General features: G+C 45.0%; 1 protein-coding gene across 1 annotated transcript in view; it reads right to left on the reverse strand.

Moving 5' to 3' along the window:
* MAP3K3 (mitogen-activated protein kinase kinase kinase 3) overlaps nt 1-21853 on the reverse strand; it is a 33101-nt gene extending 11248 nt beyond the window's left edge. Inside the window, exons 1-12 of the mRNA XM_058041780.1 lie at nt 21780-21853; nt 15378-15499; nt 14628-14717; nt 13443-13483; nt 10395-10494; nt 9670-9783; nt 8329-8449; nt 4285-4418; nt 3442-3503; nt 2984-3051; nt 2660-2752; nt 1647-1838 (exon numbers count right to left, since the gene is read on the reverse strand). Of these exons, the coding sequence (XP_057897763.1) occupies nt 1647-1838; nt 2660-2752; nt 2984-3051; nt 3442-3503; nt 4285-4418; nt 8329-8449; nt 9670-9783; nt 10395-10494; nt 13443-13483; nt 14628-14717; nt 15378-15499; nt 21780-21783 (1141 nt within the window). The 5' untranslated portion in view covers nt 21784-21853. The remainder of the gene's footprint in view (nt 1-1646; nt 1839-2659; nt 2753-2983; nt 3052-3441; nt 3504-4284; nt 4419-8328; nt 8450-9669; nt 9784-10394; nt 10495-13442; nt 13484-14627; nt 14718-15377; nt 15500-21779) is intronic.
* Nucleotides 21854-26959: the final 5106 nt, after the last annotated feature.

Genomic DNA, 26959 nt, shown 5'->3' on the forward strand with positions numbered 1-26959 from the left:
TTCAGACTGCCCTTAATCCCAAAGCATATTACTCAAAGACAAGTGCTCTAGCTCCAACTTTGAAAGCAACACTACCACACTCCTGCAGTTCAATGCATCCAATTATGGTGAATCTAACAAGAAACTCTAAAAACAAAGACAAGAACCAGCCATCTGAACAGTGTGAAAATACAGAAGAGCTGAGAGATTTGCTTTGACATTTCTTATTTAATCAGATTTACTGCCAGGCAGTATTTTAGTGTGTTCCTTATTCTTCATTTTGATCCTTAAATTACTGTATGGGATATACAAAGTTCTTCAATAATGACTTATGTTCCACTTATTTTTTATTTTTATAATAGAAAGCTGTCCAACAAAACAGCTCAAGGATGCCATTAATATAGAAGTAAATCCTTCTACTAAGGAGCAAATGAAATACATACAAAATAACTGTAATCCTGACTGAAAATGTTAACATAGCAAGAAAATAAACAAGCTTCTCTGCCTGTTTTAAGAACCCTGTAGATCATCTAGATCAAGCAAATTTTTACCTCTTAGCTGAATTTGCAATGGTTTCTAAAGAAAATAAGAAGAAATCTGAGAAGGAAAGCACTTGTGGGTGCGACAAACAAGTCCCAAAGCACAGCCAGGGCACGAGTGTGACAGTGTTCACAGGGGTCTGAGGATGAGGGAAGGATCTGACTCCATGTTTCAGAAGGCTTGATTTATCATTTTATGATATATATTATACTAAAATGATACTAAAATAATAGAAGAAAGGATTTCATCAGAAGGCTAGCTAAGAATAGAAAAAAGAAATAGAAGAAGAAATAGAAAAAGAAAAAATTATAACACAGGCTTGTGTCTTGGACAGAGAGTCCGAGCCAGCTGATTGGCCATTAATTAGGAACAACCACATGAGACCAATCACTGATCCACCTGTTGCATTCCATGGCAGCAGATAATTACTGTTCACATTTTGTTCCTTAGGCCTCTCAGCTTCTCAGGAGAAAAAAGGATTTTTTCTCCTAAGGATAAGGATCCTAAGGAAAGGATTTTTCAGGAAATATCACGGCTACACACGAGGTGGTTGGAATGGCTTGTTATAGCCAGGACACATTATGGCTACACACGAGGTGGTTGGAATGGCTTGTCACAGCCAGGACACACCACGGCTACACAGGAGGTGGCTGGAATGGCTTGTCACAGCCAGGACACACCATGGCTACACACGGGGTGGCTGGAATGGCTTGTCACAGCCAGGACACACCATGGCTACACACGAGGTGGTTGGAATGGCTTGTCACAGCCAGGACACATCACGGCTACACACGGGGTGGCTGGAATGGCTTGTCACAGCCAGGACACACCATGGCTACACACGAGGTGGTTGGAATGGCTTGTCACAGCCAGGACACATTATGGCTACACACGAGGTGGTTGGAATGGCTTGTTATAGCCAGGACACACCATGGCTACACAGGAGGTGGTTGGAATGGCTTGTCACAGCTAGGACACACCATGGCTACGCAGGAGGTGGTTGGAATGGCTTGTCACAGCCAGGACACACCATGGCTACACACGAGGTGGCTGGAATGGCTTGTCACAGCCAGGCTGTGGCACTGCACCCGCTCTGGAGCCCTCCCTGTCCCCAGAGCCCAGCCTACACTTGGTGGCCATGTTCCTCTCCTGCACTCCCAGCGCGTTCTCGCTGTCGGCGCTGCGCAGGCGGCCCCGCGGCTCCAGGTACTGCAGGGCAAGCCCCAGGTTCTCCCCGTTGGTGCTCAGCGAGCGGCTCGAGGGCACCAGGGTGAAGAGATTCCCTTGGTGACGTCGGATCCGGGGAAACGTCCTCCGGCCTGGGGAGAAGGAACATCCTTAAATAAATGTTTGCAAAGGGAGGTGATGGCTGGGGGCTGAGCAGCGGGGAGAAGGGAGAGAAATCCCAGGTTCTGCTCTGTTCCCATGGAGCAGAATCTGCTGCCAAACAGATGAGGTGCAAAAATATAACAGCTCAGGGCTGGTGCTGCCTGAGTTCAGTACAGCCCTGGATCATTCCCAAAGCAGAAGGCAGAGAACACTTTGTAATGCCCTCAGTGCTGTAAGATCTAAACTTACCTTCCAAAGGAAAAATCTGGTTAACAGGCTCCGAGTTTTGTTAACAACTACATACAAAATTACTTTCTAGATAACGGACTTGCAAATGACTTTCTGTGCCCGGACTTGCAAATAAAAACCATAAATAAAGATTATGCCAACTTGCACCTCCTGAAATTTTGAGAGATTATTTTGCATAAAGCCATCTGATTGAGCAGAGATGCAATTCTTTAAGTCCCTGCTATATTTAAAAGACCCAGAAGCAAGTCTGCAATGCAAATTAGCAAAGTATAATGAATCTCTGTGGTAGGAAAGTACTTATATAGGGCCAAGTCTAACAATTATGTCCTCAATTCCCTACTCAGCCTGGATAACACCAGAAAGGCCAAAGAACTACAAAGTAAACAAAGAATTACAAACAACAACCATGAAAACGTGGCATCATGCAGCATGAGTCTCAGCACTAATTGCAAGGACCAGGCTCACCAAATAGGAGCTACCCTTGTGCAGAGGTTGCCACTGCCTCACCTTTTTTCCCCAGCCTGGAATGGGAGGTGTGGGACCAACTGTGAGACCAACTCACCATCGTTGTAGTCCTTGTGCTGCATGGAGACGTTGTAGCGCCGAGGGTAGGTGCCACCTTTGCCTGCCTTGTCATAGATCTGATTCTCACGGTCTGCCAGGAGAAGCAAAGACAAAAGTGAGGATCCTTCAAAAAAAATATAACTTCTAATAACGGAATTTTCCTGTAACAGCAGGTTCTTAGGAAGGGGCAATAAATAACTTCAGAGCCTTTCCATCATCGTGTCCCCACTTCTTCTATTTATACAATCCCAGCAAGCAGGGAGGGCGGCCAGCCAAGAGCAGAAAGTGTCTGGGTCAAATAACCTTTGTAGCAAAGACATACCTGAGAACTCCTGCCTGTTGTCAGGAAAGCTCTGTGCCCTTGACATCCGTGACTTCCGAAAAGAAGGGCTAATAGAGAAAGAAGACGAGAGTAAGTTTTGCTGTTGTTTGGGGTATTTTTTTTTTGTTGATTTATTTTCTAAATGAACAAGTAGAGCCTTGTCTAAAAGAGATTTAAATACCCTGCAGCCAGATGCTCTCAGAGGGGCGGCTCCACACAGGCTGCTCGCTTCAGAACTTTGTATTTATAACTTAAAGCTACTGAAGCAGTTTGCAGGTCTGTGGTTGTGCCAGAAAATAACACAGCCTTAAGACATAGTTAATGCTCTTGCTAAAGCTCTTGCTTCCCTCCAAGAAAATGTATGAGATAGAAAAGAGGATTTTATGTAAGTACAACTGGCATTTCCACCTGAGCACCCACGTTCTCACCAGTTTGTACATTTGTACCTGGCTGCTCACCTGTCCAAGGACTGGCAGCTTCCTGACACCGAATTTTCAGCACTGCTTAGAGGGTCCAGCATCTGCAACACAGAAGAAACCACACAGCAACATGAGTGCAGTTCAGGAGAGGCTGTGACAGAGAAGCAGAGCCCGTGAGTGTTTGCCTGCAGGATGTCCAGCTGAAGAAGGGAGTCTAAGCCTATTTAAATGTATAATTTCCCTTTCTCTCCCACAGAAATTAGGTTCATATAAAATTTGAGGAACTGCTTTAGTTTTTGAAGGACTCTGCTGTGAAAAATACAAGCTTTAGCAGCCTTGTGCTGCATTTTGATCCCAACTGGCTCCAGGAACAGTCTCTGCTGGTGCTGCTGCCTCCACCTGCAAGTTGCCCTTTGGCCTCACTTCCCATTTTTCTGAATGGAGAGCAGAGTTTCAAAAGCAAGCGGGTCACACAAACCTGGTAATAGGAAACCTTATCACATGTGTGACAGCACCAAAACTGCTCAGTCAGAGCTGGAGGGGCAATGCCCAGAACAGGGAACGGCTTCTGGCAGCCCAGCAAAGGCTTTGAACTTACACAGCTACAACCTGAAGCTGTTTAAATGCACAAAGCAGCACTTTCATAAACCCAGAATGGTCTGAGTTGGAAAGGACTTTAAGGGTCATCCAATTCCACCTCCTACCAAGGGCAGGGACACCTTCCACCAGATCAGGTTGCTCTAAGGGATGGGGCAGCCACAACTTTCCGGACAACGCGCGCCTCACCACTTAACGGTGTGGATGCAACCAGAGCCAGTGAATATTTGGGAGAGGAAAGGAGGGCCCAGATGCCAGCAGGACCCCTGGCAGGTGGGTACTCACGCACTGCTCGCTGGTCTCGGGGATGAACTCGCCCTCGCTGTGGATGCTGGTGTAGGAGCCCTGGCGGGCGATGCGCTGCTGCCGCTCGGGGACGTAGCCGGGCGGGGGAGAGCTGCGGCCCGTGTTCTGGGAGCCTGTGACAGGGACACACTCAGCCTGCTGCTGGGGCACTGCTGCGGCAGCCACCCCGCCACAGCACAGCCCTATCCCCCCACAGGAACTGCAGAGTGAACCCCACGGCCTGGACAGACATGGGACAGGGAAACCAAACTGTCTGATGTGCACCATCCCCACCACAGCACAGCCCTATCCACCACAGTAACTGCAGAGTGAACCCCACGGTCTGGACAGACATGGGACAGGGAAACCAAACTGTCTGATGTGCACCATCCCCACCACAGCACAGCCCTATCCCCCCACAGGAACTGCAGAGTGAACCCTACAGCCTGGACAGACATGGGACAGGGAAACCAAACTGTCTGATGTGCACCATCCCCACCACAGCACAGCCCTATCCCCCCACAGGAACTGCAGAGTGAACCCTACAGCCTGGACAGACATGAGACCTGTGAAACCAAACTGTCTGATGTGCACCATCCCCACCACAGCATAGCCCTATCCTCCCACAGTAACTGCAGAGTGTACCCCACAGCCTGGACAGACACGGGACAGGGAAACCAAACTGTCTGATGTGCACCATCCCCACCACAGCACAGCCCTATCCTCCCACAGTAACTGCAGAGTGAACCCCACGGTCTGGACAGACATGGGACAGGGAAACCAAACTGTCTGATGTGCACCATCCCCAGTGCCTCCACACCACACCTCTATCCCCCCACAGTAACTGCAGAGTGAACCCTACAGCCTGGACAGACTGTGAAACCAAACTGCCTGATGTGCACCTGTACTGATGTCTTAGATGCTAAGTAATTATTGCTGAAGCTCCTGATAAAGCAGCCACCTATTTCCAACCTCTTCTGCTCAACCTTCTGAGCATAATTCCAGTTTAATCATCTGTTAGTGGCACTAAAGAGTTTCTCTTGTGCTACCTACTGAGAGAAACTTCACTCTTAGGGTTTATTTTTTCCTTGCAGATCTCAAAGAAGATGAAACTAGATACAGGAATAAAAAAACCCCTTTTTTGCAGTGACCTATCCACCTGCAGCTGCCACCAATTCCCACTGTGAGCTCCAAGGACTGCTGTGGTCCAGGCCAATCTGCTCCAGGTCACACATGAAGCCAGAGGCAGCAGGTGGAGATCAGCCCTCAAGCTGTGCTCCTTACAACACTGTCTTTAATTAACTGTGTGTACTCAGGTGCTAGGAAAGATGGGTAAAGATCAGCAAATATTCTCCCAAGGAAAATATTTTCTATAGAAGTTGTAATAAAGAGCGAAGGCGAAGAGCTGGGAGAAGTGAAGAGCACAAAACTTTCAGGGGGCTGCAGAAGGAAAATGAACAATGCTGGCATGGCTTAGAGTGCAAGAGGGAGGAATTACATGAAAAAAAAAGTGATTAATAAAATTATAGGATCATTAAGGCTGGAGAAGACCTCCAAGATCACGAAACCAAGATTGTCAAGCACACAATCCATTGCTCAGAGCCACCACCTGCTGTCCCAGGCAGCTCCCAGGGCTGGTGAGCCCTCTGAGCCCTCTGGAGGGGTGGGATAAGCCTGGCAGTGCCTGGGCTGCCCCAGCCCTGGAGCACTTTCACTCCTTCCGACAGATGGCACGGGCAGAGCCAGCCCGGCCCGCTGGCACCGGCCCAGGCGCTGCTGTGGAAAGGCCCCATCCCTGGGCAGGAAAAGGAAGTCGGCACTAAATCCATGTATATCAAAGGAAGTGAGTGGAAAAAACACAAGCCCTGCCAGAATGCTTAGTAACTTTTTTTTTTTTTTTTTTTTTTTTTTTTTTTTTTTTTTACTTTTAAATAAAAGTTATCGTTACTTCCAAAGCTCTGAGCTGGTGACAAGAGGCTGGGGCTGTTTGGAGCTCAGGAACCACACAGGTCCCTCTCCTGCCTGCAAAAAGCTTTACTGAACAATGCTATGGACTTTAGTTGTGTGACATGGTATGAGTTGGAGAATCTCTACTAACACCAGCAAACAGGGCACCTTCCTCTTCCAAACCAAAGACAGGAAAGGAGAAGGAAGAAGAAATTGATGCAAACCAAGCTATTGCCAAATTACCAGCAGACCTCTGACACAACTGGAACTCTTCTGGACCTCTCATAATGTAACAGCCTGGTACTCTGACATGTTCAGAAAATAAAAGCAAAGGCTTCTTGACTGATGAATGATAAGTTATTCAGAAAGCATCCATAAGCTGGGATAGGAGGAAAGAGTGTGAAACTGGGGCCCCTTATCACTGCACAGTTCACCCATGACAGACACTTGCTACACACTCTGTTGGCTTTGGCACCATTACCTGGATACCTCAGAATGTCAGTAAAGAAAAATATATATAGATATATTTTAAATGAAATAAATTTGGCATTCAATTTGTTTGTTATAGAAGAAACATGGTGTTCAGACATGCATGGATACCACTTCTCAGGACCAAGGAATGTTGCTCTTTTTATGCCTATTAACTTCAAACTAGGAAGGACAGTAAATGTCTTTTTGTCCCTGTTTCAGTCACGTACTTCACAAGCTTTCAGTACTTTGTTTGTTTGCTGCTTCATAAAAGCAAATTGTACAGAAAGGGATCAGCAAACTCTCCACAGGTTACAAGCAGGTTTGTTAGACAAGAACCACTGCTCTGGTTCACAAGTCCTTCCCTTTGAGCTCACTCACTGTTACCTCTGCTCAGAGCAGTGTGGATCCAACTCTGGTTTGGCCTCCCCAGTATGGAGATTGTTGTGGTTTAAGCTGATTTATTAATTAATACTTTTAACTGATCTAAAATCATCTAATAATTCTGCCTCAAGTTCACAGAGTTAATGAAACTGAAGCACTCCTTTGCTACAGTGAAGAACTTGCAAACAAAACAATTCTGACATTCCCAGCTCCTGGCACTGCCCTGTGTGACTTGCATCACTTGTCCTCAGGCATTAGCTGTGACAAGCCCCAAAATAGCTGTTGCAACAAACAGAGTCATCCTCTGCTTCTGTTTCCAGCAAAATTTACCTTCTCTCCTTGCTGAAACAGAAATAGTTTATGCAGAGCAGCACTTCAGGCTCTGGCCTTCACACCCTCACCTTCCTCCTGCACCTTCACTGCTCATGGAGCCTCACACCAAGGAGTCAAACCCTAAACCACAGACTCTTCTGGGGTTTTTTTGGGGCCCATAAATACTTGAAGGTGTTTTACATGTTTTAGTTTTTCATATAAAGGTTAACAGCTTTGAGAATCGTTCAAGAACAGATTTGAATTGTGCTGCATGGTTAGAGTAGGTTGTAACACAGAAATTGGGAGAAATCAGACAAATCTGCCAGAAATGGAAGTCATAAAACAACAGAAGTCTTACATGGACCTTTCCCCCAAACAGGAATTCACTGGGCTAACAGAAACCCAAAGAAATGAGACAAAGGTACATATTACTCTGATTTTTTAAATTATCTTTTGTGCACCTCTGATTTTGTCTTGTGCTGATAATTCTTTAAGTGAAACTTGAGGCAACTCAGAATGTAGGACACTAGCTGGATAGGCAATAGTAATTCCCAGCAAAATGCTTGATTGCAGGAGTCAGGAGAGATTTCAAAGCCCAACATAAAAAAAAAATCAAATCTAGGTTACATGAACTGAAATTGCCAATCTAAATAAAAAGCTTAATAGACTCACATCAGCTTTCCAAATTTCTAACCACAATGGCTCTGGCTTTGGGACATCCCCTTTAGCAGCTCCTCAGCTGTTCCACAGTTTAGCAAGGAACTTTGAAACATTCTACTGTAAACATATTAAGAGCTTTTGAAAATGAACTGCCTTGTCCCAGAATAACCTTTCAGTTTCTCATGGCTCTCCTAAATGCTCCACCATAAACACTAGTGCCCAAAAGCTACATTTCAACAAACAAAAACATGTAGAAGTGACAAAAATACTCACTGACAGACAGATGCCTGCTTCTGGGTTCTGGCTGCTGGTAGGGTGTGCTCACATCCCCTACAGATTGGGAAGTTTTAATCCTGACTTGCTTGGGCAGTCCAGAGTGGGGTGAAGAACTGCTCTGTTGGGTAAAATGGAAAGAATAAAACAAAATAAAGTGAGAAGAAGGAGCTCAAGTAGTCCGGACACAGTTAAAAAAAAATATTATGCTTAGTACCAAGAAAGTGCTGAGCAACAGTTCTAGAGCCTGAAATCTTATTAATTCAGAAAATACAAACAAAAAGACAGCAAAAGAGCCAGGTTTACAATTAGGGTGTAAAACAGGAGTCAGAGAACTAGAACAAGTGCAGCTCAACTCAAGTGCATGATTTGCAGGTCTGTGTCTGACATTATCTGAGGGGCTCCTGTCACCCCCTGAGACCAGAACATAGAAGCACCTCAAATTTCCATCAGCCACCTTGGCCAGCAGAGATAAATTCTGAATCTTGCACTGTTTCAGAAGCAACTTGACTCCCCACAGCATTTAAAAAGTAAATTCATAACTCAGACTAAGTAAAAATAAATTCTGGAGAGTTTAATAGCACCAACAGTCAGGAGATGCCAAGATGAATTTATTCATCCTTCTCCTGAACTTACACAGATATTATCTAATTAAAGATAATTTTTCCACAGAGCTCTCATCTTATTCAAAGCAAGAAGAGGAATGAGACACCTGAAACCTCCCCCAAGCCACTGAGATTCTGTGTTAAAGCAGGGGCTCAATACCTGCAGACACTTTCAATTTTAACCTTGACCCAACACACCTAATTTTACAAGAAGGTGTAATATTCCCCTCCTCTTGAGCTACAGAATTTATCTTATTTGAAAAGAACATAACCAAAGACACCTCAAGGAAATAAGTTCTGACTTCCGAAAATTATTTGAACATGACAGGCAAAGGTGCAACAACTCAAATACTTTAATTCAATATTAAATTACTGGGTGGTTGCACATTTAATGAGTGCACACACTTGAAAGGAGTAAGGAAAGAGTCTGATTTAAGTCATATAAACTCCACCATGGGCAGGTCCATGGGAGCTGGATAAAGGTGCTAATGAGGTCACCCTGCTTAAAAAGCTGCAATGTTTTAGCGCCCAAACAGCTGCTGAAGTCAGGGGAAAAAAAACCCCAACACAAAAAAGACACATACAGCTGAGCCAATGCAAAGAGGATAAACACATGCATTTGTGCCTGGGAACAGTGATTTTATAATCCCTGTCACACTCAGTTAATGCTGCCATCCTGCTTCAGAGTCTCAGGGGTAAAGCCCTTGATTTTGCAGTCCCAGAAGTTGTTACCCACATGGTTTCTGTCCTGGGACAGCAACAGTATCCTCAGGCTTTTCACATTTGAGCTCCTGTCCAAGAGATCCACAGCTTTATCCAGGTCATCTTGGTTTTTCAAAGGAATAGAGAGCTGCACGATAAAGAGCATGGAAGAAAATAATTAGAAAATACAGAAAAAAACTCTACTTCTACAATGGGTTGTTTAAATACAATGGGTATTTAAACAAACATTAGAAAAACACCAGACTGTCAAACAGGATTCTGATTGCTCAGTTATTCCACAAATTTTCATCCCAAAGCTGTCTTAATGTCCTTTTTAATGAGGTTTTCCTCCCAAGTCAGAGAAACAGCTGACCCTAATGCAAATTCCTCTAAAGCATCACCCACAAAATATGAATTGCTACCTGGATTTGCTGTTTGCAAAGAGCAGAGACTTGTCAGCCCCTGACTTTCTGATGAGAAAATGGTCTCAAAATACTTATAAATCCAGAACTAATGATCAAGTGAAAATTTGGTTCCATGCAGAGTGTCCTAAGCAACACAGAACAAAGGAACAAGATGCTGATGTTTGTACAACACACCCATCAGCGAGATGCTTTATCAGGATCAGCACATTTGCCTTTGGATCAGGGATTCAACAACGGTATGCATTAAAGAAAGACCCCAAAAATTAAATTTCCATGTGGGGAATTTGTGCTGGGGAAAGGAGGTGTCACACAGAGAGCCCTGAGAGCTCAGTACCTCGTTGTTCATGTAGTGGAGGTCCAGGGGCTGCCCAAAGGCTGTTTTCACTTTCTGCTGCACGTCTTCGTAGCGCACGGGACGGACAAACGGAATAATCCTGGGAAGGAAGAGAGCCACTGCCTCATCCACAGATACACTTGATAATGCAATCAAATCACATGGCTGAACCACTAAAACCACATCTGAATGGTCTCCTTTCATCCACAAGCAAGTAGGGAACCTTTCAAATTTAAATGTATTATTTCAATAAGGAATTATTGATCTCTGGCCCGTTTCCATACAGTTTGTCAAAATGCAATATTCAGCTGGAGATTTCAAATAGAATCCTTTGTCTCTGGGCAGAAAAGAATCCTTTTTTTGAATAAATGTCTTTCACATAACAGGATACAAATGCCCTGTGCACCTTGGGTTAAAAAATACCACCTGCTCTGGCACAGATGAGATTCTGCCACAAAGAGCTGGATTGTGAGCACCAATTAACAAACCTGTCACGAGGCAGAAATAACAGGATACAACAAGGTCTCCCCTGAGCCTACTCTTCTCCAGGCTAAACAATCCAAGATCCTTTTCACACATGAACTATTAAAATATCTGGTTATACTTTTTATCCTCAGCTGGAAGATGAGTGTTCTTTCCGATGCAATTTCTGCTAGTTAACTTTCAGAAAAAAAAAAAATCTTTTGCAGTGAAAAAACTTTCAGGTATTTTTATATTTCTTTTGCTGCATCAGCACACTACAAATGATCAAGGGACTGTCTGGACTTCCAAGCTACTGAATGGACCGTGGAAACTCAAGACCTGTTCTTGTCCAACTCAGTGAGACCCTGAATTATCTCACAGGAGATTGTGGGGAAAGGGAGGGAGAGGGGCTTTGTGTAGGGGCCAGAGAGAAGCTGTGGATGCCCCTGGATCCCTGGAAGTGTCCAGGGCCAGGCTGGATGGAGTTTGGAACAACCTGGGACAGTGGGAGGTGTCCCTGCCATGGCAGGAGTGGCACTGGGTCTTTGAGGCCCCTTCCATCCCAAACCATCCTGGGATTCTCTGGCTCTGGGCTGAACCTGTGCTTTGGAGAGAAGGTTTAGTTTCCCAGTCATCCATCCACACAGCCTCATCAGCCCTGGGTATCATTTCAAGAGATGCAGCTTTTGTTTGAAATAACCCTTATGTTCCTCAGCCCTTCCCATGAATGGTTATTTTACCACCAGACCTACAACATTCAGCTCTTTGGAAATAATTGTCCTTGTTAAAAAGCTGCCCACAATAACATTTTCTACATATTCCTAAGAAATCCATACAAGAAATCACAGTGCTCTGGCACCACACAAATGCCATGTGGCTCTCAGTCCCTTATAAAGGCTCCCATTCTACACTCAATGCTTTCAAAAGCAGAGCTGTTCTCAGGTGCCACAAATTTTATTAGTTTAAAAACTCTGTGCACTCCTCTAACACAAAATCCTGGACTGCAGGGTTTAAGGAGCCCATTCCTGCCTGACCACCTTAAATATTTGTGGTTAGATCTGGCAGCTCCTGTGAAACCAAGCACACACACTGACATTCTGGTGCAAGCTCCCTGTCTGGAACTGCACACTGTGCTGGGAGCAGGGAATTCAGGCGAGCACAACTGCATAATTACACTGACACACAATCAACCTTTTCATTTTAGAAATAAAAAAAACCCCAAAAAAACAGGAGAAAACCCTTCTGCCCCCTGGAATGCACCCAGCAGACAGGCAAGATGATAAGCCTGTGGTGACAGCAGAGTTCCCCTGTGCTGACACAGTGTGACAAGGAATTGTGACATGTCCCACTGTGCCTCTGTTGCTGTCCCCACAAAGCCCCTGACACAGAAGAGTGCTGAGCAGACCTGGCTGACAAAGCAGGAAGCAAATCCCAGTGATGATTACCTGTAAAACTTCTCCCGCAGCACAAGAAGTCACTGACAGAATTCCTCACACAGGATTTCAGTGAAAGAAACAGCTCAAGTTTTGAGGAAGAGTAGAAATTATTCCCCACAGCCTGCTTTGCCAACAAAGAACATTTCTGCTTTCCTAACAGAAATCCCAAAATCTGACAAAGGAGGAGCTTCAACAACCTGGCCAATAACCTCTGCTAGAACAGGCTTTGTGGATCACTACAAACAACTTGTCCTGTGCCATTGACATTAAATTTACATTTTATGATGAAATTGTGAACTACTTCATGATGGAAATACTGCCTGGCCTGAGAGAAACCATCTCCCAAGATGGTACACACATTCATGCTTACAACCCAATAAATATCTTCCAAAATATGGACACTATAGCCCAGCAGCAAGATGATGTTTTCCCTCAATGAGAGCAGACCCAGAGACCACAGACAAGTCTGGAGCCCTCCTGAGTTCACACAGCCACGAGCCATTAAATGTTTCAAGAGTTCCTCTTGAATTGATGGCAAATAAGAGGATTTTTGGGACCTACTTTGAAATATTTCAGCAATTTTATCCATTGTAAACAATGCTGTAAAAACTGAAACTGCTATTTCAGTTATTTCTTTTTTTTTTTTTTTTCTTGTAAAAGAATGTCTCTCAAAACCAAATATCAGAGGAAATAACAAAGAAGCTTTTACACCAATGAAAAATAAAAATCTTTCTTTGCTGTATCTATTGCTCAATCACAGCAGGGCAGTGATAGTGACAGGGCATCAGGAAGTGAGAAATTAGAAAAGAATGATGCTGATTTGATCAGCTTCATTTGGTTTCAGTTAAATGAAACAAAATAGGAACATATCTGAAATAAGACTTTCAGGCTTGATTTTTTTCAGGCTGGACATCTTTTAAAAATGCTGCAGCTCACTTACAAATAAATGTTATGGAAATAAATCAGTGTTTTATGACACACTGATCTCTAAAAATAACCAAGTTGTGTGTGAGCTGTTTGTTGTTTGCCTTCACTGTGTGATTTCCATTCAGGAAAAAGGAAAGCAAAGCCAACAAAATATTTAAGCTAAATTACTGATGACTAAATTATTCTGCCAAGCAAAGAATCAAAGCAGTGAAGGCCAACTTACCGTCTCTCCCCATTATGTTCAAACTTTATCCTGACATCATTCTGCAGGAGAAAGAACAAAAGGTGAGCTCACAATCAAACTCTGGCACACACAACAGCACACAAATGCACCATATTATCATTTTAGTATTTTAACTTTCCCCATGGAAGCTGAAGCAGACTGTGGAAACAAGGGGCTGATACATGAACACAGCACGTGAGGAATGGAGAAACTGATGAAGGAGAAAGACAAGGAAAGGGGTAAAAACAAAGCTGTAATTTTTGTAAACTGACACTTAAACAGAGGACATTGAAATAATATTTGAAAAAAAAAATAATCTATCTTTAACACTGCATGAAAAAAATTGAAATTCAGTCCTAATTGCTTATTAATGTGAAGGCAATTTTATTTAAGCATGCTCAAAGCATGCATGTCAAGAAACAGAGAGGGAACGTGCTACATTTTTTATTCCTACTCCTATTTTTGAATTTTTATTCCTATTTATTATTCCTTATTCTTAAGACATGGACTAAATCTCTGCTTTTGCAAAAACGCAGCCCCTGAAACTCAGAGTTACAAACAGGCTGATTCTGTGTCACCTTTTAAAGTTCTAAGGTTTCAGCAAAGGGATCATCACCACCATCTGATAGTTAAAAGCACTGACTGTGCAACCTGCGCAGTCACTGTAAACTCAGAAGATGCTGGGTGGCATGCAAGAGTCAACAAGCTGAACTTTCAACTCTGGACACTGAAGTTCAAATCCCAATTTAGGTCAGAAAGATAAAAATAAAAGGGAAAAATCTACTCTTGATAAGACTCCATCATTTCTGCTGCACAATTTATGTGATTGGAATAGATTAAGCCATCTGTGAAAGCCTCAGACAATAGGCAATCATACATCTAGGAACTTCAAAAAAAAACGTGGCCAGGAAATGCTCTTTAGCTGGAGGAAGTTTCTGGCAGGCCCAGTGGTCAAGAATGCAGCTCAAAAGGACCCACGGAGTCCCTGGGAGCACACGGAATTCCTGCAGTGCTGGACCAGGGAAAATGAACTTTCCCAATCCCAGCAGTGACCAGCAGTGACCCATTTAATTGATCAATAAAAGAACAATGCACAAAACAGCACAGGAATAACATGAAGTCACTGCACAAAGACATATTCCTAATTTACAATTGCTAATAAGGAAATGAAGTTGGTTTTCTTACCGGAATTTTTTTTTCTTCCACTGCAGAGGCACACTGGTTCATTATTGCAGGGCTGCCCAAGAGGGGGGGACTGCTGGCATTGTGTTTTTTCTTTAAAAAAGAATAAAATCACCTTAAAAATGGAAATATGACTGTGAAATCAGAGAGTCACTTGCTAAGTGTGGCTTACCAATTTTTAGCTGTGCAGACTAAACCGCATTAAAAATACATATGGGGAGTATGCAGTATACGTACATGTATAATGTAATATATATTAAATATTTTATTAAACTACATAAATGTATAGCATATCTAATATATACAGTTTATACAGTATACATACATGTATAATGCAATATATATTAAATATTTTATTAAACTACATAAATGTATAGCACATATAATATACACAGTTTATATGACATGATATTCATGATATTTTTTATGAGGCAGAGCAAGCGTCATAAAAAACACATATGGGGAGAATGCAGTATACATACATGTATAATGCAATACACACTAAATATTTTATTAAACTACATAAATGTATAGCATATATATGATATGATATTCATTAATCTTATATAAAAATATAAAAGCTACCATATTTGCCACAGCCTGAGCAGGATCAAGGAGCTACTTCCCATCTGATGCTTTGGCTGTTGGAAGCACAGGACACAGCCAAGGATCTGAGCCAGTCAGACCCTCTGTGCACCTGCTCTGTCCCTCCAGTCCCAGGTGACCACTTGAGGCATTCACAAACCATTTTACCTGTCTGTTGGAGTGAGCAGTGTCCTTATTCTTCATGGTGTCATACCCGGGCAGGCGGTGGCGCCTGCCCATCTGGAGTGCCACCAGGTCCTTCATGATGGACTTCAAGGCCTCTTGTTCATCTGTCATGCACAAGAATTTCAGGAGTGAGTTGTCTGGGTGAGCACCAACCGTGACATTTCTGCAGCTCTGGCACTTCTACACTGGTTTTCTGCTGGCTCATAGAACAGCAATCCTTTTTAGGATCTTTGCAAATACACTGTGATTTAATTTAGTCATAAAAAAGCCCAAACTTAAATGAATATCATGACAGATAAATGTTAAGTCACTCGTCCAATATCATAGAAGGATCTGGGCAGAGTACAGATGAGAATGAATATCCCCAGCCCCTATTTCTGTTCAAAAGTCTTCACAACAAACAGTAAAACTTGGACAGATCTGCTAGACCATCACAGGTCATTTAGGAAGGGCAAGCTGATGTGCTTCTGCCAAGGAAAACCTGGGAAAAGTCTGTTCTTTCCCATTTTATGTCATGTTAACTCTGAATTCTTGCCTGCTAGTGGAACAAACCACGGCCAGCAGAAAGAGAAATGAAAATCTGGACAAAGATTCATCTTGGAGTATCTGTGAACACAAATCCACTTGCACTGATTACCCCAACACGTTCCTCTCCTCCCTCAGAACAAGCTGATGGAATAAAATTCAAACCATTTTATGAGATTTCAAGATCTGCTGAGCAGGTTCAAGTTGTCCAGCACTAGGAACACTGTCTGCTGGCACAGTACAATGCAGCAGGTTCAATTCAAGGCTTCTTGCCTTGCAGCAATATAAAAACACACATTGATTTTTTTTTTCCTTGTATGTTCCACTGGCTAAGAATTACCTTCTGAAGATTCCTGATGTAACCAATTTAAAATATTCTCTCCCATTGCCTGTTTGCTTTGAGAAGTGGTACACAGCAGAATTTTGTGCTTAGAGACAAAAACAAAGATGTAAAAAGAGGGAAATGCAGAGTAGCTGTGATGGATGGTAGATGAAGCTATGGAAATTAATCCTTTCCTTGAGCAAGGATGAGGACTTTAAATTCCTTGATATTGCAAAAGGTGAAGGAAGCTGCCAAGTGCAGTTCTGTCCAAAGTGGGACTGCACTGGGCACACCTAACAAAGCAGCACCTCAGGCTGTCCTGGCACGCTCCTGCCCTCTGCACTGCCTGGCTGCTGTCTCACATTATCAAGACTCTAAAAGGTTTTAGGGATAAAGTGTTGTTGTTTCCTTGGCAAATAATACATTCAGCTAAATCCTTCCTGATATTAAGGCATTACTTCGGCATGGAATTTGAAGCAATGATTTGATCAGCTCTGGACATGCCAAGGAGAATCTGCCCTTTCTAAAAGAGTTTGGGGGGACTTGAACCCTAGATTTGAAAGAAAAGCTTTTTTTTTTTGATAATTGGGATTTTTGGAAGTGATGTGAGCCAGATGAGGTTATCAGTTATCACAGCCCCTCCTTTCTTCCCTCACTCTGTCACTTTGAGAAGTTCAAATTGAAATGAGCATTTCTGAAGCAGATTTGCAAATAACTGAAACTCAATTTTAAGAATCCACCATGGCTACACACTCATCCCTGATCCATGGCACTGGTTTGATAGGTAATCACTTGCATTTGGAAGAGCTGTCCTGGGAACAGCTGCTGAACATCAAAGGAGGGACTGGCTCACACTGGTACCTCCCTGTAAAAGGGACTCAGTGGGACGATTTGTTTCTGCAATTTTGTGTCGTGCATTTGCTCACTCTCCAAAGCAGTCAGCTCATGTTTTATGCAGAAGACTGGCTTCACAATGAATCAATGTCTGAATAACAAACGAGATTTTCGCAATGCTTAAAGATGACAGATGTGGGACACATACGGCTTGTAAAGCACGCAGGGAGCAGATCCTGCTCAAAGTTAAAAGCAGAATGGGAAAAATACACCTCTTTGTAAGGAGGAAACAGCTGAAGTCCCAGTCAGAACAGAAGTCACACTAGGCTTATCTTTGCTAAAACCAATAGTTTCTGCCCAGGTCTGTTTTAGCTTTCACAGGATCCCAAAATGGTTTGGGTTGAAGGAGATTTCAAAGCCCATCCAGTGCCACCCTTGCCATGGCAGGGACACCTTCCACTGTCCCAGGCTGCTCCAAACCCTGTCCCACCTGGCCTGGGGCACTGCCAGGGATCCAGGGGCATCCTCACCCTCACAGGGAGGAATTTCTTCCCAACATCCCATCCATCCCTGTCCCCTGGCAGTGGGAAGCCATTCCCTGTGTCCTGCCCACTCGTAAAGTCTCTCTCCATCTTTCTTGCAGGCTCTCTTCAGGCACTGGAACCAAGTCCTAGCTTGGTCCTGAGAGCACCCAACATCTGAGATACATCCACTGTGGACTCCACAGTGTTACACCAGAAACATCAAGCCTAGACCAGATCATGAAATAGAAGGAAATCTCCCAATGCATCTGCAGAAGGTGTTAATTACAGAAAAAAAAATCTTTAAAAAGGAATGCAGAGCAGAGAATATAAAAAAATCCAAATCAAAACCCAGCAAATCTCTGCTGTCCAAGACAAGCCAAATGAGACAATAACCACATTGTGGCAGGGGAGAAGGGAGAGCACTCCTGGACATTCCAACTGCATGTAAAAGAAGCAAGTGGTGTAAGTAACACAACCAAAGCAAGAGGCTGCTTTTTGAGAAGCACATCAGCCAAAGGAAATAAGTGCTGGGATCTATCTCAGCACTAAGTAACCCCTTGTGGGATGAAAATGGGAAGAAACAGCTGTGAATGAAGCTAAAGTTCCAGGTAGGCAATGGCACAACTGTTTCCTTTTTTTTGTTTTTTAAAGTTTCCAACTTTACAGTTGAACATTTAACCTTTTACCTTTACCAGAGTGTCTCCAATTTGCTGGTGTTCTTTCCTTCTGATGGTATTAAGAACAGCCTTGGAGTCACCTGGCAGACAAAGGCTGAAACTGCACAATAAAAATACTACATCCTATGGGCTGGAACATCCCTGATGTTCCTACCACCCAAAACACTGAGGGAAGAGCTGGGATACAAGTTTTCCACTACAGTGCAGTTTGGGTTTGGCCAGATACCAGGAGGATGAAGAAGAGCTTGTCTTGGCAGAGTTCCTTTGGGCAAGAAGCAAACGAGCTATGAAAGCAGTTTATAGCTGAGGGCTGATGACAAGAAATCAAATCCATCAAAGAATAGGTCTGAGAATAAGAATTCTGCTCTAAACAGCATCATCACTGGAAAACAAAGATCAATGGGTGGCTGCAGGTGTTCTAGCCCAGGTTCCAGGCTGTGTGGAGACAGCAGCCACTCACTTGTGGCACAGAGGACGCATCCAGCCAACTGTGTGCTCTCTATTACAGATTGCAGCTTGGCTGTGAAGTGAATTTATTTATTAGCTGAGACAATCTGTGAGTTTACAACACAAACTCTGAAGGGCAGCATCTGGCAAACACCGGAGCTCAATGCTCTCAGGCTCAGGGTGGGATTGCTGGGGTGTCCTGAGCAGCACCAGGAGCTGGACTCATCCCTGTGGGTCCCTCCCACCTCAGGATATTCTACAAACCCCTGCAAGCTCTGTATCTCACTCACTGCAGTCATTCTAACACCAGAATATTATTTGTCTTCATAAAATGGGAACACAATGTCCTAACAAAGGGGATGGAACAACTTCAGCTGAGTTTAAATCTTATTATACATTTTTTAGCAGTCTTACACTGAGCTGTCGGTTCCCTACTACTAAACCATACATCCTGTAATTCATCCCTATGCTGATGAGGTAGGACATGACAGAGTATTTATCTCTTAAAAGGATAAAATAAAGTCAAATACTGACCTGAGCTTGCACAGGGAAAAAGTGTACCTGGTGAGGACAGCAGTGTGATGGATTTAATCCTGAGAAGCATGAATATTCTTTAGATCCATCCCAACAGAGCATCTCCATAGACTGACTTGGAGAAGCACGTGGAGCAGCCTTACATTAACTGCACAATGCAGAAGCTGCTACAAATGAAAATGAAGCAATTTTTGGAGCACTGAGAGACCCTGTTTTGCCTGGTCTCCAGTAGGTCTGGGAAACACAGTTCTGCTTTGTGCGGGAAAGATGTTGTCCAGGAAATGCTTTTCATGTTTTAAAAACTACACTCAAGGATTTTTATAACTCCGATAAAAGCGAACTGCTGCTCACAGAGAAAGCTGTTCCTCCCCACAAAGCATTTACTTCTAGCAATCCCTGGTTTGTTACACAGGTCTGAACAAGTCGGAAATGGAAACAGTTTAGAAAAAGAACAAAAAAAAAAAAAAAAATCACAAAGTTAGAACAGCAGAAGTATCTGCATATGTCTGTGAACCCCCCCTAGGCCAGGATCATGTTTTAGATGGTGTCACAGTGGGACACATGATCCCATATCGTGGAAAAGAGAAAGAAGTGAACACATCTGTGTGTTTGTCATCTACCACCACAACAGCAAAGCTGGTTTGGGTAAGTGACTGGCAGATCTGGGGGCAATGAGGAAATTTTAGACAAATTGTGTCCATGTTAGAGGTCTCAAAAAAAGCATTGAAAGGAGCTTCATTTTGAGTCCTTTGCTGTGGGCAGTTTTAGCGGTACCAAAATGCTGCTGTGTGAAAGCTTTAGGAAATCACCAACAACCTGGTTTGCAGAGAGGAAAAATCAGAGCTCTCCATGAGGCACATCACTGCAGGATATATTCAGGGTCCCTGCTCTCACTCACAGGTTGAGGGAAGGGCTGGGATTTGGGATTTGAGCCGGTGCTAACCTGCAGGCTCAGCCGCGCTCCCTCGGTGCGTGTGAGCCAAGGGAAGGAAGTGACACAGGCAGGAAAAGCCGGCGGAGGGGAAGGCTGCAGGGAGCAGGGCCTGCTCCCCAAAGGCAGCCCTGCACACCCCAGGGCTCCGGCTCCCTGCTCTCCAGCCTGCCAAGGAGGGGAAAAAACCCTCAGGGATTGTCCAAAATCCGCTCAGGTGAGCGCCGGCTGCACCGCTGAGCCCTGACACCAACACTGCAAACCCTGACAGCAGCACTGACACATCCTTCAGGTGGGCCAAACACCACATCAGAGAGAGTCAGAGCATCGTGTAAACCCGTCGCCCGCTATTTAATCACATTATTTGGTCACAGCTGCTGAATGAATTCAGGTTTTGCCCACTGCAAAGGGAAAATCTGCTCGCAGCTCTGCCATGGCACGCACAATGCTATGGCGGAGCGGTCCATGAAATTGTATTTTTTTCATTCTGTGCTCACATGTTTACAAACACAGGTCCAACTGCCATTGGAAAACGCTTTCATGGAAATCCAAGTTCCTACTTCTAAACCATTTTAAGTTTACGAAGCACCCTGCTGCTCTAAACAGAGTGGATTACACCATTCCTCTTTGTAGCAGAGAAATCTAGCAATGGTTTTGCATGAATTTGTGGTATTTACCAAATCAAAACACAGTAAAGAGATACTGAAGTAGCTGTAGAATAACATTTGCAATGCTTTTTGAATTTAAAGTATAAAAGTTAATTATGTACACAGACTAAATGCAGGAGAGTCTTAGAAAACCAAATTTGGTTGTGGGGAAGAAACATTTAAGTTGTAGCCCATGAAACCATGAAACTCCAGACTCAGAAAAGCAGGAATTTCCTTGCCAATATGCAAGTATGAGTGAGTTCTGGTTTAGAGTAATTCAAAGTTTAATTCTAGCACCTCTAAGTTGAAAAATAATTAGGAAGCACAAGACCCCCTCCATAAGCAGTTCTTTATACAGAACATACAGTCCAAATCCAAATTATTTTGAATTAATCAATCCAATTCAGTCACGGCAGCTCCTCATAACAACGTTTTCCTCTTGAAAAAGAGTTCTTCCAACTCCTCTGCTTGTTTTTACATGTTGCTGTCTGGGCTGAGAATGGCAAACGAGAACTCGGGGGGAGCTCCATAAAGGAAAATCTATTTTGATGGACTCCCAAACTACATTTTAATAATAGAAATTTCCCTGATTAAGCTCGAGCAGAACAATTCCCGTCTCAAGCAGAGCCGATTTCGGGAGGCTGGAGGAGCCCCCTGCGCTCAGCCCGGCCCGCTGCTCCCGCCGGTGCGTCTGGCCAAGTTCGCTACCGGCCCGGGGCACCGCACGTACCGGTAAACACCGATTTTCACCATTTTAACCAAATCCTTGAAAATCCACCGCTCCCCGCGGCGCTGCCGCTGCCGGGCCCGCCCGCGCCGGCCCCGCGGCACCGACAGCGGCCCGGAGCGGGGCCCGGCCGAGCCCCCGCCGCCCCTTCCCGCCCGCAGCGGCCCCGGCCCATGACGCGGCCCCGGCTCCCGGGGCTTCTCCGCCGCTCCTCACCCATGTCTGCGGGCGGCGGCCCCGCTCACGGCGGGCGCTGCGGGACGGCGCTGTCACCGCCGCGGCTCCATGGCGGCCGGGCCGAGGGGGAGGGCTCAGAGCCGCCGCCGCCGCCGCCACATTCCCAGGCCCCGCGCCGCCGCCTCCTCCTCCCGGCGGCCGCGCTCCGGGAGCGGCGGGCGGGGGCGGGAGGGCGCAGGCGCTGCCGGTGCGTCCCGGAGCCCCCGGTCCGTGCGGGCCGGCCCCGCCGCCGCCGCCCGCAAAACAAACCGCTCGGCGGCCGCCGCGCACCCGCCGCCTCCTGCCAATCACAGCGGCACCCGCCGCCGCCCGCCAATCGGCGCCGCCGGGGCGCGCACCCGACGGCGCGGCTGGCCAATGGGAGCGCGAGGAGCCGCGCCGCCCGCCCCGCCTCCCCGCGGAGCCGGCTGTCAATCACGGGGGCCCATTGCGCCGCGGCAGGGCCACGCCCCCCGCCCGTCAGGAGGCGGGGTATAGCTAACCACGCCCCTTATTGCTGTCAATCAGTATGACTGACGTCGGCGCGGCCCCGCCCCGAGCAGGCAGTGGGGCCGGGTCCAGAAAAGAGACTAGAAAAGGAAAAATGGAATTTTGTCCTTCTGCCCGTTCTGTACCGGCAGTAAAGCACCTCCGGGAATCCTGCCACAGGGTGAATGAGAAGAAATGCCCCCTTCAAATGAACTAATGAATTAGAATTAAAAAATCATGCTAGATTGCATGATTGCATGTCTGATGCAACTGCTGGGTAACTCCGTTCACACACCACCATGTGCTGCTGTCATCACCCAGTCTAACCCAGGAATTCCACTGAATCAGGAATGCTTTGGGTTGGAAGGGACCTTAAAGAGCATCTCATTCTCCTTGTGTTTTAATCAAATTATACCTTTTAAACGACACCCAGCCTGCTCTTTCCCCATGTGTGTCCATCGCACCTGCAGGATGGCATTTCCATGGTGTGTTTTCCAGCAAAGAACCGGCAGAAGGGGTTTGTTGTTTTGGAAAGGAGCCCAGCCCTGACTCCCCGTGGTGGCCAGGGCTGCCCTGCAGCTGGGAACCCCACCTGGAGCAGATGTTCCAGCTGCCGCTTCTCCATCTGCCCAGTGTCTGGGAGTGGCTTTGCTCACAAACAGCACGGCAGCAATGTCAGAGGGGTCAGGGAACCTGGATAAGACACATGGAGAAGAAAACTGGACTGGAAAGGGAAATTGCTCAAAAGGGTGAACAAGTGCAGGAATCAACCTACCCATCAGGAGGGATCTGGGACTTCGTCAAAACATGACAACATCATCTGTCACATAATTTATTTTTATTTTTTTTAACTGTCAAGGTAATAAAAAGCTCTTAGAGTGTCATACCAGGTTGACACAGAAATAGGAAAAGGGATCCACACACCCAGCCACTTCCCCTTCTTAATACAAGTCTTGTATTTGTGGTATCAAGCTGGTAGCTTTTTGTCCCTGCTCCAATTTGAATTCCTCTCTCATTTGACAGCATCACTATTGATCTTGGAACCACTTTTTGACATGCTTTTTCACAGCTTCATGATGGCTTATCACTATCCTTTACCAACCACTACATCTCAGTTTCCTTTCCTCACTAATTTCCAATAAAAATACTCCACAGATTTCTCCTTGTCCATAAATTCACATCCTTGCACTCTCTGCTGCTACATTTAATCTCATCTCTATTTCTCACTCTTCAGTCCTCCAATCTCCAAGACACTCCAGTTCCCTCATATTATTAAAGCCTCCCACTTTGGTTCATCACCAAATTTGATTTTAATGCTTGCTCTTTGTGCCAGGATCATTATAAAAAGGCTTTTCTAAGAGAGGTAAGATCCCACTCCATGCCCTGGGAGGCAGAAATTCAGCATCAATTCCCCACTGCACCAGCCCCGATTTCAAACCACTCCATTTGCTATTTTTGCCTATCTTGTCCTGCTAAACGAGACTGATTCCATGTCCTTTGTGCAGAAACTTGCTTTGCTGAGTCCAAAAGATATCGGAGCAGCGAGTGGCAGCTTGTGACAGGAGGCAGCAGCTCCTGGCAGATGGCAGGGACACCCACCCTGGTGGAACTCACTCCTCCCATCTCCCACTGCCCAGCGTGTCTGGATTCCACTGAAGCTTCCCTGCACCTTTTACCACATTGAAAATAGAATGATTTGTCCTTAACAGCTCATCACTTCACCCACCTGTCAAGCCTAATGTGTAAACCAACAGATTTATCTCCTGGTTTGTGGTTTCCCCGTTTTACAGACATTCTCACATCACTATCTACATGCAAGTGCCATCAGGACTTTTTTTGGACCACTACAGACCCTCACACTTTTTTTTTTTTTTTTGTCCCTGACAAGCTGGTGAATCCTTCCTGAACTAGAATCCAACTTTCTACCAAAATAAGTGCCCCTTTTTTTGTGTAATTTGAGAAAAATTAATAATTCCTTTCTGACTTTTACTGTGTACTTAATGCTGTGCTGGAATCACAGAATCCCAGAAGGGTTTGGGTTGAAGGAGACTTCAAACCCCATCCAGTGCCACCCCTGCCATGGCAGGGACACTTTCCACTGTGCCAGGCTGCTCCAAGCCCTGTCCAGCCTGGCCTTGGGCACTGCCAGGGATCCAGGGCCAGCCCACCCTGCCAGGGAGGAAATATCCCATCAAATCCTTCTCTCTATCAGCCTGAACCCAGTTCTCCTCACCCTGCCATTACAGTTCCTGATGAGGATAAGGTTATTTACTTTATATTCCACGGTTTTCCACCCTGATTTGTCCACATCCTTCCAAAGCTGCAGCTTGCCAGCAGAGAAGCTTCACCCCTGTAAACAGCAACTGCACAACAGGCTTAACTCTTGAATTTATTCATTTAACGTAAAATCATCAGTAAAGATATTCACAGAGACTCTCCAGGAGCTCCTCTGTTTCCAGTCAGCCCATTTGTATTAAAGGAACTTTATAAGGCCCAATTCTTTAACGCTGTCACGCAGCATCAGCTAAGCAAAGGAAGTGTAATCCCTATTTTAGGGACTTAAGGGCATTGCAGAGAGAGACAGTGACTTGTTAGAAGTTTCACAGGAAGTCTGGAGTAGACCTTTGGGATTTAGCTCTTGGCACCTTTTCCTAGTGTCTTAATCACTATGCCATCATCTTATTTTCTATTTTGGTAGTATTTCCATTTTCTGAAGCATACCTGACTCAAAGAGCCCCTTTTCCTTGCTATCAGATGTACTATTTCTTCTTTCCTTCCTGCTTCCCTTCTTGTTTGGGTAGACACATCCTTCCTGGGGAGCAGAGCAGGCTCCAGGCCGAGCCTTGTCCCGTGCCAAACCTTCCTTATTCTATATCTTGGACTCCAGAGCCACAGCAGGGAGTGAGGAGGAGAAACCCTGTAAACAGAACCGGAGAATCCTTGAATGCTTTGGGTTGGAAGGACCTTAAATCCCATCCATGCCACCCCTGCCATGGCAGGGACACCTCTCACCGTCCCAGGGTGCTCCAAGCTCCATCCAGCCTGGCCTGACATTGCCAGGGATGGGTTATCCTACCTTCAAATGATGCATTGAAAGGTTCTGCACTGTCTTCAGCAGATGTAATCTCATTAATCCCAGGCAGTTCTGCCTCTCCTAAAAATTCCTTGTGGCGCTCTCAGCTTTGAAAACAAAAATAATGGAACACTGTCATCATTACCAAACTCTAGGACAGCATGGCAGGATAAATACGGCCTCAAATGCATCTCTCCCCAAGCAGAGATGTGAATCCTGTGAAAGTCCTGTAAAACACACCTGCAACAGCCTTTCCCAGCCAGGAGGAGCAGGTGGGCACCTGTACCTGTCCTGTGGCCCAGGGCTGGGCCTGGCTGCCAGCAGCATTCCAGCAGAGGGGGCTCTGAAGCTGCTGAAAAACCAGAAGCTGTTCTGCCTTTGGAACGGCAAAATTAGAGAAGGAAGGGGAGGAAGAACGTTAAAAATATGATATGCTTTTAGATCCTCACTTCCTCTGAGCTGACAGTCTGGACTGTTTCTAAAACAGCACGAATGAAAAAGCTGAAAATGAAATGCTTCTTCCAGTCACAGCCCCAGAATAATCTCAGAGGCCACTTTTTCTCTACAGCCATTGCTGTGCATGGGTTAACCCAGAGGGTTTCTTTCAAGTATTTTCAAGCCTGATTGATGATTAATTTTTCATTCACAGCTGGTCTCAGCGCAGGGACTCTCCCCACAGTCACAGAACAAAACAGCTGTGCCAGATGTTGGCTGGTCCATAACATTTACAAAAGGCAGAACCCCCTCTCATCTTTTTTTCTACCTACATTCCTCTTGTTTTGCCACACTGACAGGCAACCTGCTTCACCCATTACCCACCAGTTCACCACTTCTTGCACTGCTCCAATCTGCACAAGCTGCCTCCTTCCACCATAGCGGGAGCTGAGAAGTTTCTCTGGAGTGTTCCAAAGCACAAATCCAGGGACAAAAATAATCTGTGAGGATGCAAATGCATTTCTAGGGCGAAAGACAAACAATTCTTAGAAAGAAAGTATTTTTTTTTTGAGCAGGAGTTACTAACACAAAGTCCATATATAGCTTAAAAATCACTGCAGCATCTTTGCAGGCAACTCTTTCCACTGTGGTCATGAAGCTCAATAAGCTTTTATTTCAAAGCCAGTACACAAAGAATTAGAAAAAAAATCCAAGGGTTTAGTTGAACTAGATTGAATCTAAATACTTAGGGAAGTCATCCGTCCTGCTTGCCAAGGCCCAAGGTATAAATGTCCAAGCTCTGCCACACTGTTCTCCTCTTGGCCCCAATTCCAGACACGACAGCAGTGACTGAGAGTGGAAAAAACCCTTTAAGAGAGGTCACCCTGCCCAGGAGAGAGACTTAAAGCTACAGAAGTGCCCAATTGCTTTGTTTACACTTTGCATATATTCAAAATCCCTCAGAGACTAATTATTTAAACTCTAAAAAAAAAAAAATCCCTCTTCCCCTCATCTTAAAAACAAAACCACACAACAGATAATTCCCATTTTTTTGAGCAGGGAACAAACAAATGTTGGAAAACATGAGCAGAAACAACACTGGGATACACAGACCCTGCAGCAGATTTTTAAGAAAGCAAATATTTAATGTACAGCTGCATTAACCATTCTGTTGGAGTTCTGT

Source organism: Melospiza georgiana, chromosome 28 (assembly GCF_028018845.1).
Source record: "Melospiza georgiana isolate bMelGeo1 chromosome 28, bMelGeo1.pri, whole genome shotgun sequence".
NCBI lineage: Eukaryota > Metazoa > Chordata > Aves > Passeriformes > Passerellidae > Melospiza > Melospiza georgiana.